Genomic DNA, 14350 nt, shown 5'->3' with positions numbered 1-14350 from the left:
TCAGACAAGTGTAAACTAAAAAGGAGTGAATTTTTCTGTATGTAAATTATACTTCAATGAATCTTCCTTAAAAACAACAACAACAACAAAACGAGAGGCACAAGGGTGGCCTGATCTGTTGAGCATCCAACTCGGTTTTGGTTCAGGTCACAATCTCCCAGTTTGGGGGTTCGAGCCCCACATTGGGTTCTATGTGGAGCCTGCTTGGGATTCTCTCTCCCTCTCTCTCTGCCCCTCCTTCACTCACTCTCTCTCTTTCTCTCTCTCTCTCTCTCAAATAAATAAATAGGAAGGGGAAAAAGAAGTGGTCCTTCCTCTATATCGCTGGACCAACCATTCAATTCTATTTTCCCTTCCCAGAAGATAGTCACTGTTACCAGTTTGTAGATCCTTTCAGGCTTCTCAGAACTAGTCTAGATATATACAAGTGCACATGAATACTTGTATGTGTATATACATTTACTTGTATGTGTATAAATTTACATATGTACTGTGTATATATATGTATACGTATAAATAACTTTGGGAACATATTATACACTGGTCTTTGCTTTGCACCTAACTATATGTTTTAAACATCCTTCCACATCATTTTATAGCAGCTGGTCTCATCCTTTTTTCTTTTCTTTTTTTTCTTTAATTTTTTTTCTTTTTTTATTTTTTAACGTTTTATTTATTTTTGAGACAAGGAGAGACAGAGCATGAACAGGGGAGGGTCAGAGAGAGGGAGACACAGAATCTGAAACAGGCTCCGGGCTCTGAGCTGTCAGCATAGAGCCCGACGCGGGGCTCGAACTCACGGACCGTGAGATCATGACCCGAGCCGAAGTCGGCCGCTCAACCGACTGAGCCACCCAGGCGCCCCTTCTTCAATTTTTTAAAAATATTTATTTATTTTTGAGAGAGAGATGGTGAGCAGGGGAGGGGCAGAGAGAGAGGGAGACAGAATCCCAAGCAGGCTCCGTGCTGCCAGCACAGAACCTGAACTTGAACCCACCAACCGTGAGATCATAACCTGAGCCAAAACCAAGAGTTGCACGCCCAACTGACTGAGCCACCCAGCCGCCCCCTTTTCTTCTTCTTTTTTAAAGCAGGCGGGCAGTTTGGCTAACCTCGAATTGCAGACTGCCTCCACAGGGGTGAGGGACAACCGGAACATCGGCTCACTCTGCTTAGCTTTAGCCACGAATACAAGCGGTCTGCTCGAGATGCGAGCAGAGCTCATACAGAGAATTTGGGGCTCCCCTCCTCTCGATGTTCCTCTTCCAGGACTCCAGACTCAACACCCCCTGTCCTCTGGCTCTTCCTGCAGGTAAAATCAGGTGTTCTGGCAGAGTTTGGGCCCCTGTCTCTCGAGCACAGATTTGCCACACCTTTGAAAACGGGACACTCACCCCGGACGGCACCTCCCTGTGTTGGGTTGTTCCCCTGTGTCTTCAGACAGTTTGAGTTTGTATGGGGGGTGGGGTTTGCGTTTTGTCCAGTTGAATGTTATTGTCTGCACAGGATCCGTCTGGGAGGAGATCCTCAGCCATGACTGGGAGCGGAATTTTGCCTCACTCTTTAACTGCCACATTTCACCTTCCAGACACCCCTGCAAGAAAGGTGTCATTCTGCCTCCGGTCTGCAGAGCAGCAGGTGATACGGGCCCATCGGACCCCAGATCATTTGAGCATTTGGGAATGGCCTCTGTTTTGGCTTTGTTTGTTTGTTTGTTTCCTGTTTGTTTTGAAATAAAACACTTTCACTATGACCTTGGAAACGTCACTTAACCTCAGTTCTCATTTGTAAATCTGAATAATCATGAGACTTTCCTCACAAGGCAGTCCCGAAGGGCAATGAAATGGGCAACCGTGGCCGACGTTTTTGCGGTACTTAGTCCGTGCAGGGACCGCCCTCAGGGGCTTTATTCCTTGCAACGGCCTATGAATGAGGTATTATTATCATCAGCTCCATTTGACGGTGAGGAGACTGGGGCACGGTGAGCTTACGCGACTCGCTCCGTGCCCTCCTGCAGGCAGTGGCGGAGCCCGGCTTAGGCCAGAGGCTGTGGCGTCTGCATCCGGGAGCTCAGCCACGTGCACCTGGAACGGGGGTCTTAATCCTGCGTGCGTCAGACTCACGTGCCAGTCCTGCAAATACCTGCTGAGTCAGACTCCCCAGCCTCCGCATTTGCAATCAACCTCCGTGCCTCGGCACGGTCGGTGCTGGAACACAGGCATTCCCCACTCTGGCTTCCTTCTCCTGACTCACTGGCTCTTCACCAAGTTCTAGGACTGGACTATTAGGGTTGCCTCTGACCCATTCCTGACACATCTATGTCACCAGCCCGCATGTCAGGAGGAACAGGTTCTAGTTGCCTCAGGGGGAAACAGCCGTCCTGGGATCATCCTTCTCCACCTGTCTGAAGCTATATCCGGTCATGTGACCAGTGGGAGAGAGACTGTGAGCCACGGTGGATGTGTCACCCAACGTCTCGGTCTTTTAAGTAAACTACACCTGACAACACTGTGTTATCCCGAGCTCCTTCAGTTTCCTGGAAACTCCCAGGATGTTTCAGAAGGCAGAGTTCAGCTGTAACTTGGATGGTAGGAACCCATGGAACCAGCCATAGTCAGATGGCCCTGAACGTTAAAATAGGCTGGCCCTGAGTTCTCATACCCCTTTAGGACATTCCTCTCTCAAATCAAAATTTGTTAGTATGGGTGGGGGTGGAGGGGGGGCGGGGCGCTGGGCACCTGGGTGGCTCAGTAGGTGAAGCGTCTGACTCTTGATTTCGGTTCAGGTCATGATCTCACAGTTTATGGGTTTGAGCCCCGGAGCCTGCTTGGGATTCTTTCTCTCCTGCTCTCTGCCCCACCCCCACTCGTTTTCTCTCTCTGGCGCTCTCTCTCTCTCTCTCTCTCTCTCTCTCTGTCTCTCTGTCTCAATATAAATAAATAAACACTTTAAACAATTATTTGTTTAAAGAGCTTTTATGGTCCAACATGGCCCCTGCTTATCTCTCTGACCTGAGCCCAGTCACTCCCCATCACGAACCACGCTTGAGCCGCACCAGCCTTTTGACTGTCATGAATCTCACCTCAAGACTCTTACACTTGCCATTCATCCTACCTAGAGACTTCTTCCCCTGGCATGTTCTTTCTTGTCATTCAAATGCCAGCTTCAAGGTCACCTCCTCACAGAGGCCATCCGTCTGGTGTAAAGTCTCCCTTCTTCTCCCTGCCCCCTCACTCTCCATCTGGCTAACCCTGTCTTATTTTCTTCATGATACTTACGGCTTTCCATAACTGTCTCCCCTTTGCTCCTCTAGGTGTTTACTTTATCTCTCTAACACTAGGAGAACGAATGCTCTGCCCGTCACCGTCCCTGCTGTGTCCTGAGTGCTAGAAGCCAGCCAGGAACCACGCCTAGAACACTCCGTAAGTATCTATGAGATGAATGAGAGCCTCTGCCATCAGCGCTTTCTCTCTCCCCACCCTCACCCCCCCCCATCCCCGTCCTCCAGACCAGTGTCCTCCAGCAGCAAAGCCAGCAAACTGAAGGCACATTGTGTCCCTGAGACAGGCACAGGTGTAACACACGCCACCAGGAACACCTGGCCGGGAGAGTAAGCTCACCAACTGGATTTGAATCCTGGCTCTGTCACTCCTAGCTGTGACCCCGGCCTCACCTCTGCAGTGTGTGACCTTGGGCTCCTCTCTGAGGGGCCTGTTGTCTTCCTGCGTGAAGTCAGGAAAAGAATCAGACCTACCTCACAGGGGCACAGAAGGTGAAATGGGGTAGGACCCGTGAAGCACGTAGCACAGTGCCAGGCCCATCAGATCAAGCACGTAGCACAGTGCCAGGCCCATCAGATCGGGCGTCCCGAAAGCAGGGTCGGGGAGGGGCACGCACAAAGCCTGACAAGCGTCCCCATTTGCACTTCCTCAAGGGAGGTTCAGGAGTCTGAGGGGACTTTCGAGGCCACTGCCCTGCTTTAATCTGCCAAGCTTGTTACTGCCGGAGAAGCCACGCAGAACCACTTATCAAGAGTCCTTTTGGGGCTTCCCAAATAATTACCCAGCACCTGCCAGGTGCCTTACAAAAGACACAGATGAGGCAGATGAGGAGGTCTGGGAACTTCATCTAGGAGCAGAGACAAGATAAAAGCGCACGACCAAAGAGGATAAGTGGAAGACAGACAGAGGGGGGCCAACAGCAGTCCACCGGCTTTGCTCCTCGTACCTGAAGACAGGGCACCCTTCCATGGGCCCCTCTCTAGGATGCCTTGGCAATAAAACAGAGTCAGTGGTTTAGAGAATGCCCTTCCCATGCAGGCACACCCCTTTTTAAATCGCGGCTCCTGTGTGACCTCAAGCACATGACCTCACCTCTCTGAACCTCACTGCTGCATTTATAAAATAGAGATACCAACTGGGACCCATTCACAGGGTTCTTGAGAAGATTTAAGGAAGTCTGTATTAAAAGTACTTGGCACAGGGTGGTGAATAGGAAACGCGAGTGGCAAATGCTAGCTGTTTTGTTTTTATGTTTATCCCAGTTGGAAGCGTTTCAACTTCAAAGAAACCTCTCTAGCATTTGCCACTTGCATTTATTCTCCCAACAACACGTCCATGGCGCTTCTGTGCCAGGCTCTGTCATGGAATTGTCTTAACAACCTCATAAGGAAGGTGCTATTTTTTTTTGTCTTTTTTTTTTTTTAACACATAACATAAAATTTACCATCTTAACCATTTTTAAGTGTACAGTTCAGCGGTGTTAAGCATATTCACGCGGTTATGCGATAGATCTCTAGAATTTTTTGTGTTCCTTTTTGTTTTTGCAAAAATGAAACTTTATAACCATTGAACATCATCCCCTCACTTCCCCGTCCTGTAACCCCTGGTTTCTGTTTTTAGAAAGGTACTATTTTAACGCTGTTTCACAAGTCAAGAAACCAAGATCACCTACAGAGCTTGAGGGACTCGGAGCAAAATGAAGACGACAAATGGAAATTATGAGGAATATCAAGATGATGACAGCAGAGCATTGCACCAGGCGCAATCACATAGGACCCATGAAACGGGCCCTGGAGGAAACCAAGGGCCAGAGAAGTTAAGTTACTTTCCCAAGGTCACACAGCAAGTTTTGGAGCCTCTAAAAATCGTTTATTTATTGTAAACTCCCTGCAGGCAGAGGCTTTGAGGTCACTGGTGGCATGTTCTGGTCCCGGGTCCTCAGGTCTCCACGAGTTTGATGGCCAAGTCCCCTCTCTGATTGTTTCTGAACGCAAGAAAACGAGAACCAAATTATAAATGGATAAGCTAAACACGAGTTTTATTTACAGCTATGGCATTCAGTGCTGCAAAAGAGTTTAAGGAGCTAAACTATTTTTTGTTTCTATGAAAGAGACTTCATTTTTTCTGTGAGATTCTTTGCTGGTGATGGGAAGAAAGGAGAGATAAAATCTCAGGGGCACATCAATGCATTAATCATGGTCCTAATCTCATGACCTGTTATTATTATTATGCCCTTTTAGTTTAACTATTCTTTATTTTCAGTGCAGTAACGATTACCTCTGAACTCACCTAAGAACTAGCTTATTGCTGATAATTCATATCTCCTCTGGGCTCCTTACCCGTATCATTTTCCCATCTCAGATGTGATCACTGTCCCGAATGTCACATGTCCCGGTTGCTAGTTTTCAGATGTGTTACATTTGCATGCCTGGCTAAATAATGTATTGTTTGCTTAAAAGCAAATTCATAGAAAGGGTATTTTGAAATTCATAGAAAGGGTATTTTATGTCATCTTCTGAGACTTGCTTTTTTGACTCAAGAATAGCTGAAAAGAGTCCATTGCCGTGTGGTTACATAGACTGGTATTTTATTTATTTTCACTAGTATAGAACATTCCATTATCTGGACAGACTATAATGTAGTTATCCATTGCCCTCTCATGGGCATTTAGGTTGTTTCAGATTTTTGCTATTAAACAGAGTGCTTCCGGGGCGCCTGGGTGGCTCAGTCGGTTGAGCGTCCGACTTTGGCTCAGGTCATGATCTCACAGCTTGTGAGTTCAGGTCCTGCGTCGGGCTCTGTGCTGACAGCTTGGAGCATTCTGTCTCTGTCTCTCTCAAAAATAAATAAACATTTAAAAAAAAAGAGAGAGAGAGAGCTTCCATGAAATTCTCATGTAAGTACATGAGTCAAATTTTGCCTTGGGTATATACCCAGGAGTGCAATTGCTGATTCATAGGGTATAGTAATGTATAGTAATGCTAAAATTTGCAAGAGAATGCCAAATCACTTCCCAAAATTACTGCTCCGAAGTATACCCCCCGGTGATCATAGGGGATCCCACTGATCTCCATCTCCCACATATGGTATTGTCAATTTTATAATTTTTCCAGTTGAATGAGTGTTGAATGAATAAATGATCGACTAATGGGGATACTATAGATTGTTCAGAAAAAATAAGTTCCTATGGTCAATCAATAACCTTTAACTTTAGGTCAATCAATAAACTAAGCAAATTAAGTGTGCTTTAAAATGTTGCCAAGAAGACAAAATGAAAAATTTCAAGTAAACTGTTGCAAAAATCTTACAAAAACTACAATCATTCCATCTGTTAGGAAATGCCATAAAATATAAATAGTTAAAAAAAACAAAAGATAGGGGCGCCTGGATGGCCCGGTCGGTTAAGCCTCTGACTTCGGCTCAGGTCATGGTCTCTCAGTTAGTGGGTTCCAGCCCTGCATTGGGGCTCTGTGCTGACAGCTCAGAGCCTGGGGCCTGCTTCGGATTCTGTGTCTCCCACTTGCTCGCTGCCCCTGGCCTGCTTGCGCTCTGTCTCTGAATCTCTCTCTCAAAATAAATAAACATTTTTAAAAAATTATAAAAAACAAAAGATAAAAACTCCCTTTATTTTTTTTTTAATTTTTTTTTTCAACGTTTATTTATTTTTGGGACAGAGAGAGACAGAGCATGAACGGGGGAGGGGCAGAGAGAGAAGGAGACACAGAATCGGAAACAGGCTCCAGGCTCTGAGCCATCAGCCCAGAGCCTGACGCGGGGCTCGAACTCCCGGGCGGGAGATCGTGACCTGGCTGAAGTCGAACGCTTAACCGACTGCGCCACCCAGGTGCCCTCAAAACTCCCTTTATAAAACACATGTATAATTTGCATCAAACCATAATACATGTTTTGTGCTTTTCTCCCTTTAACAACAATATATTTCACAATTTTAAAAGGGATAAAATGGTCTTTGCTTTATGTTATACCCTATACACAAATAATTCAAGGAGATTACGGAGTTTAATTTAAAATCATGATGTCCAGGGGCGCCTGGGTGGCTCACTCGGTTAAACGTCTGACTCCGTGATCTCACACTTTGCGGGTTTAAGCCCTACATTGTGATCTGTGTTGACAGCTCAGAGCCTGGAGCCTGCTTCAGATTCTGTGTCTCTCTCTCTCTCTCTCTCTCAATCTCTCTCTCTCTCTGCCCCTCCCCTGGTTGCACTCTCTCTCTCTCTCTCTCAAAAATAAACATTAAAAAAAAGATTCCCTCTCTCTCTCTTCCTCTCTCTCTCTCTCAAATGCAAAGCTTTTTGTAGGCTTCAATATTAAGAAAAGATAAAGGTAATCAACCATCTGGGGAAGATGCATTGGTGATATAAAGGATCTATCTTTTGTGAATTTGGGCTGACAACCTGGAGGCCAGACTCAGAATCTGGTAACATGACCACTGTTGGGGCACTTAGTGGGATTAGATTATAAACATATACAGCAGCCTGGGCAGGACAGATCCCATTCTAACTTCCAGAGCCTGGATCGCATAGCACAAGTGTCCTGCAGGTGACTGCCAGAGTTTCTTGGGTCTCCCAGTTCTGTTCACTGAAACTGAAATTTTGGCATACTAAAATAAGGTAGGAGATCTACTAAGTGTATATGTTCGGTGGAGATGTGACAGTACAGTGGGTTTGGGGATGACAAAAGTTTAAAATCCTAGGAGGTGGGAGGTCCGGAGTTGCTACATACAAGAAGCTTGGAAAGGTAGGTACAGTACAAAAGGCTTTTCCAGGGCTTATAAGAATATCGCGGGGGGGGGGGGGTAAGAAGTGGCAGGGAAATCAGCTCCATATTACCAATGGAAATTTACAAAGTTGTGATTCGTTGAGGGATTTAATGAAATGAACCAAATGTAACATTTTGTCAATTAGGCCACCAACTGAGTGAAATCCCATCACAAGTGCCATTTAATGTGGCTGTGGGTGAATTTTGACCTGTTTGATGTGATACAGAATGAGGGCTCCAAAATCTTTGTGAAGGGCTGTTGGGTGAAGAGAACCATTGGAACAAATCATAACACGGACTATGGTTTTTCCAAGGACACATACTCCTCTTCCGGCAGGATGCTAATACACTCTACCCTAAGGATGTGGTTCCCTTTGAGTTCTATCAGGCCGATTTAAATTAGCATTGAATTAAGTGTGAAGGGTTAGCCAAGGAGCAGTGAAAGAACACAGATTACCACTTTAGAGTGGTGAATACAGATAACAATACATCATTTCCTGTGCACCTTTTCTTTCATCAGATGTAATGTTCCCCCTTTCATTCAACAGATTTTTCCAGAAAAGCAGCCATTCTGAAATGGACCCTAGAGCATGAAAGTTTTGGTTACCAAAGAAGATAAAGGTGGGAGCAATTTGTTATTTGTGAAAAGCACTGGTGCTAATGATGTGGTTGAATTAAATTGTATTTGTGTCTCCAGGGCTGCCCTTGACTGGCCAAAATCTTACTGCCATGATCTTTCTATGGATCACATAAAAATGTATTTATTTAACACATGCATTGAGTGCTCACTATATCCAGGCTGGGGTTCTTTTTCTATTTATTTATTTTAGAAAGAGAGACAGAGAGAGATTTGGAGCCTGAGCAGGGGAGGGGCAGAGAGAGAGAGGGAGAGAGAGAGAATCCCAAGCAAGCTCTGCTCAAAGCCCAACTCCAGGCTCAATCTCACGACTCTGGGATCATGACCTGAGCCAAAATCTAGAGTCAGATGCTCAACTGACTGAGCCACTGGGCACCCCAAGGCTGGGGTTCTAAGAATTGGGTATATCGCATAACCAAAAGAGAGAAAATCCCTATTCTCTGCTGTGGTGGGGAACAGAAAATTAAAAAATAAATATATACCATGTCAAGTAGTAATGAATGCTTGGGAAAAAATTAAAACAGTAAAGAGATAGAGAATTGTGGCCATCCTATTTGGATAAAGTGGTCTCGGGAAGATTTTCCTGACAAGACGATGACTGATTTAAACCAAGTTCAGGAATGGACTCCTGGGTGGCTCAGTCAGTTAAGCTTCTGACCGGCTCCGGTAATGATCTCACCAATCATGACTCGTAGCCCCTTGTGGGGGTCTGTGCTAACAGCTCAGGGCCTGGAGCCTGCTTTGGATTCTGTGTCTTTCTCTCTCTGCCCCTCCCCTGCTTGGCGCTCTCTCTCAAAAATAAATAAATGTAAAAAAATAATAAATAGGGGCGCCTGGGTGGCTCAGTCAGTTAAGCATCCGACTTCGGCTCAGGTCATGATCTCACACTTCGTGGGTTCGAGCCCCCGCATGGGGCTCTGTGCTGACAGCTGAGAGCCTGGAGTCTGCTTCAGATCCTGTGTCTCCCTTTCTCTCTGCTCCTCCCCTGTTTACACTGTCTCTATCTCTCAAAATAAATAAACATTAAAATAAACAAATAAACCAAGTTCAGTAAGGACCATGTGTATGTATTTAGGAAATCCCTGGCAAACTTTGTCCCATCATGGCTGTGTGATGTTGTTCTCAGTGACTTAACTTCTCTGACCCCAACCCTGTAAAAATCCAGAGAGGATAAGAAAAATGCATTGTAAATTGCAGCGGTTACTGCAGTTTATGAATGCAATTTTGTTACAGTATGAATTTTATGGGTGTAATAATAACTTCCCCATGCCCCCAAGGAAAAAAATAATCCAATCCACTGAGGGGGTCCTCGGCATAGCTCCCTTCATTTACAATTAGGAATGGGATTTCGGACCTTGCTGCAGAGCAGGCATTATTCCCCCGATTCTGCGAAATCAGAAAGTTTTTGATTGCCAGCTTCAGTTCCCTCATCTATAAATCGGAGATAATGGTAGTGTTGAACACTTAGGGGTTTTTATGATGTTGCTGAAATGACATTTATTGAGCTACATGTGAGACACAATGAACCATATGCCAGGCGTGGTCCTAAACAATGGAAACATATTCATTCGTTTAATTCATAACAAGCCGGTAGACCGAGTACCATTTAAACTGCACTACAACCAAGGAAACTGAGGGACGGAGGAGTTAAATCTAGAGTCCCACAGCTAGGATTCCAACCAAGACAACTGGGTTCCGGGGCCGGCAGTTACACAGCGCTAACCACCACCCACTCTCCCCCCCCCCCCCCCCCCCCCCCCCCCCCCCCGTGCCTAATACATAGCAAGAGCTCAATAAATCTTTCTAGTGGTGGTCAGTTCCAGTTAGGGGGCTGCTCCAGAATTTCCACTTAGGAAGAGCGTGAGGTGGCTGGTTTGTTGGAAGGGGAGGCTAGGGGGCGCTTGCATAGCAACCATAGTTCATTGCATAGCAACCATAATGTTTACTTGAACTGGTGGACTTGGGGGAGTTGGTGGGGACTGCGGAGAAAGGGAGTTAACCCGCCACCCCAAGGCACTCCACTTTGCGGTGGAGACTAACCAGCACGGTAGCAGGAGAAATCCGCGCCCCCCCCCCTCCCCGGAGCCGCCCCGTGAGCCGGCCCTCCACGCATCGCCCCCTCCCTCTCGGGGCGGATGGTTTCTTCCGTTCTCCCGGCTGTTTCAGGTTCCGCGCTCCAGAGTCACAAAGCGCGGGGTCACGTGGGCGGGCCGGTGCGCTTTGTGACGCCACGGGCCCCGCCTCCCGGCCCGCCTATCCGCGCACGCCAGCCCCGCCTCGCGCGCGTCGCCCGTGCAATCCCTGCTTAAGAGACCCCGGAGTGGGGCGCTCGCCCGAAGCCAGGCCGCGTCCGCCATAGTGGCTGGCTTGGAGGTGTCGCCGGCGCTGGGTGAGGGCCCGAGAGCGGCAGGGGGGCAGAACAAAAAGAGAGCCCCGAAGCCCTTGCCGTTGCCCGGCCGTTTCCGGGCCTACTCTTGCGGTTCGGGGCCGAAAGGCGACGGGAGCGAAAGGCGAGAGAAGCGCGGAGCACACGGCGAGAGGAAGCGTCGGGGAGCCTCGGCGGCGTCCCCAGGGTCCGCCAAAGCCACCCGGCCGCTGGCTGGGGCCCGGGGTGGTGAGGAAGTGCTTCGAGGCCTAGTTGAGGCCTAGTACCGGCTTTGTGTCTGAGGCGGCGGCGGCGGCGGCGGCGGCGGGGGGGAGGCGGAGCCGGGGGCGGCCTGCGAGAAGGCCTCTCCTCCGCCGACCGCGCGTTTTTGGCCTAGGCCGCGGGCCGCTCGTGGCCTCCGGGGAGCAGGCGACAGGGGTTTGTGTGTGGGGGGGCCTGGGCCTGGGGAAGCTGACGCCGGTCGTCCGGAAGCCAGGAGGAGGCGAGAGGCCGCTCGTGGACTCCGGGCCTAGGCCCTCTCCCCCAACCTTCTCCCGGGGCCTGGGTCACCCCAATCCACGGAAAGAGAGAACAACCGGGAGGTGCGGCCGCGCTATGGACCCCTGACCCCGCGGGGTCATTCGGACTCTAACGTGTGGACTGACCGCTACTGACTGCACCGCCTGCCCCCCGTCTCCTGCCGGCCCTTAGCATGAGCGAGGGGGACCCAGCCGGGTGACATTGTGCCCGTTGGCGGATTCTCGATTTCCCTTTTCCCCGTCCTCGTCCGCTTCCTCCCGTATGAAGTGCTTCTGAGTACCGGGGTCGGGAGGGGCGGTTCTGGATTATTGTTTTTACGAACCCCTGCTTGTGGTTGGGGGGTATTTAATCTCAGGCCTTAGGGTCCTTCGGTGTCTTTTGAGTGTTTCTGTGTGTACATATTTTGCTCTTAAGTTTATAAATATACATATATTGAGAGTGTCCACGTCTCCTCGCTGAACCTTAGGAATCCTTTGGCACCATGTCCTGTGTGCATTATAAATTTTCCTCTAAACTCAACTATGATACCGTCACCTTTGATGGGCTCCACATCTCCCTCTGCGATTTAAAGAAGCAGATTATGGGGAGAGAGAAGTTGAAAGCTGCCGACTGCGACCTGCAGATCACCAACGCGCAGACGAAAGAAGGTAAGGGCCACATGGGCTCCAGATATTTGCTGGTTGAAGATAGATACCGGTTGTGCGAGGACCTGGCAGGAGACTAACCGCCATTACGTCTCCTGTGGGACTGTTCATTCTAGTACTTTTGGAACAACTTTCATGGAGACCCGAGGGTTGCTGCAGTCGGCCTGGGAGTTGAACTGGGTTGTTTGATTTCTGCGTTCTTGGGAGCATCGGTAACTGGCTAATCCAAAAACGTGGAAGTCTGATTATCCTTCTCAAATGTTATTTAAAATGAAGATTGGGGTGGGAGAGGCCCAGGGGTGTTACAGCCAGGTTCTTGGGGTGCTACATTCAGGTTCTTGGGGTGCTTGTGCCTTGTGGCGTTTTCCAACTTGCTTTTTTCTCGGAAGGAGGGGAGGAGAGCATATTGCAGGCTTCTTTTTTGTTAAAGCAGCGTAGAGATACTTCTCTAACTTTGTAATCTGACAGCGGTTTGGGGTTCAGTGGCAAGTTTTCTGTACTCCTTTTCTTCCTGTTTTTGTGTACTTAATTTATTTTTATTTTGGAGTTGCCTGTGTCGTGGAGAAGGGACCTTCACTTAAATATTTTTTGAGGAATTAATCCAGCCTGTCTTGAATGTTTTTGGAATTGCTTTTGGAACTTGATATGTTCTGATGTCACCACTTTTGTGTGTAAATTGCAGAATTAGTAATTAAGTGGTTGAACTCTTAATTCATCACGGTAATCTTAAAATTCAGCAGTTTAGTAAGGATTAAAAGTAAAGGGTTTTCTTTTTTAAAGGAGTAATTGCTAGACTTTACATGATTTTATTGTTACTAGGGTACAGAAAGTAGTAGGCTGCTGCCGCATGAGTTTCAAACAAGCCACTGATTGGAATCTTTAAGTTCTTTATCCTTTTTAAAAGCATTTTATAATGTTGAGAATTTAACATTGGATATGACAGTGTGATAAACTGGCTTTTCAGATTATGGCTCTGCGTTTGTTTTGGCTTCTTTTCTCGGTACTGTAATGCTGATGGGTAGTTTTCAGTAGGTCAGTCTTTTGAGTTTTATTAATGGGATGAGAGGAAATAATGTGAAGTTCTAATTAGGTTTAGGGTCTTTTATTGATCACTGAGTTTTTTTTAATCACCAACTTTGGCTTAAGGTGTGACCTGTGTTCTTTTAGTTGAAATTGGGGGGGTCCCTCACTTCTAGCCTATACGAGTTTGGGGTTTTTGAGATTTTATTTTTAATCTCTGTGCGCAACATGGGGCTCGAACTCACAACTTCCAGATCCAGAGTCCTGCAGGCTCCACCAACTGAGCCAGCCAGGCGTCTCTAGCCTATTGTTTTTAATAGAGCACATCTTGTCATGTATAAGAGCTGTTTTCCATTTATATCCAGGCATAAGTATAATTGTGTTATGTTAAGGAATGGCACTACTGGCATGACTCAAAAATATTTATTAAGGAAGAACTTTATTTACTCACATGGTAACATCTAAAAAAATATTCTCCGCTCCCCTCCCCCTTTTAAAGCATCCTAAGGGATTCTGCACGTGAAACTTTGGTAATTGTAATTATGTGTAGAATCCTCTACTTAAGGAAAGGAAAAATTGCTGATCATCATGAACAGTTGAGAAACATCTGTTTTAAACTAGTATTCAAGAAAATACCTTAAAAATACTTTTTAAGGCCACCAAAAGTGTCCTTTAAGTATTGTCACACTTCACAGAACAGATGGATTTATGAGACTTTCAGGATATATTGATATGTTAATAATACTTGTAAGTAGGAGGAAAGAATATAAATGAAAGTAAAGAATACAAAGACAATTTTAATCATATGCTAGGCAAGTTTTGTCTTTTACTGGAGTATTAAATGATTTCATCATTTGGAACTTGACTTTGTCCATCTTCTCCACCTAATAATTGAATACAACTTTGTTAGATTGGAGTAAGAGTTGATGGAATTCTTGTCAAAAATCTAAGGGTTTTGTGGCATTGTTACATTTTTTCCTAAGCCAGCACATTATATGATGTATTATTTTTACAAACCCTGAAAACCAGGGAAGTGTTCTGCCTAGCAGCTTATTTTCTTTTATATATTTATGTGAACTGTCCTTAC

General features: G+C 46.7%; 1 protein-coding gene and 1 long non-coding RNA gene across 5 annotated transcripts in view; both read left to right on the top strand.

Annotated features, from left to right (window-relative positions):
* Positions 1 to 1847: 1847 nt before the first annotated feature.
* On the top strand, positions 1848 to 6038 carry LOC109495240. Its single transcript, XR_002150541.3, has 3 exons — positions 1848 to 2588; positions 3314 to 3422; positions 4902 to 6038. It is a non-coding gene; the product is annotated as an uncharacterized LOC109495240 (long non-coding RNA).
* A 4940-nt stretch (positions 6039 to 10978) lies between these two features.
* RBBP6 (RB binding protein 6, ubiquitin ligase) overlaps positions 10979 to 14350 on the top strand; it is a 32194-nt gene continuing 28822 nt past the window's right edge. For 2 of the 4 annotated variants that reach the window (XM_023246943.2, XM_023246942.2), the window contains exon 1: positions 10979 to 12246. In XM_023246943.2, coding sequence (XP_023102711.1) covers positions 12081 to 12246 — 166 coding nt within the window. In that variant the 5' untranslated portion in view covers positions 10979 to 12080. The remainder of the gene's footprint in view (positions 12247 to 14350) is intronic. The other 2 variants (XM_045048364.1, XM_045048363.1) reach the window with 2 other exon arrangements.

Source organism: Felis catus, chromosome E3 (genome assembly GCF_018350175.1).
Source record: "Felis catus isolate Fca126 chromosome E3, F.catus_Fca126_mat1.0, whole genome shotgun sequence".
In the NCBI taxonomy this organism is placed as follows: domain Eukaryota; kingdom Metazoa; phylum Chordata; class Mammalia; order Carnivora; family Felidae; genus Felis; species Felis catus.
This window is presented reverse-complemented; position numbering and strand designations above follow the sequence as displayed.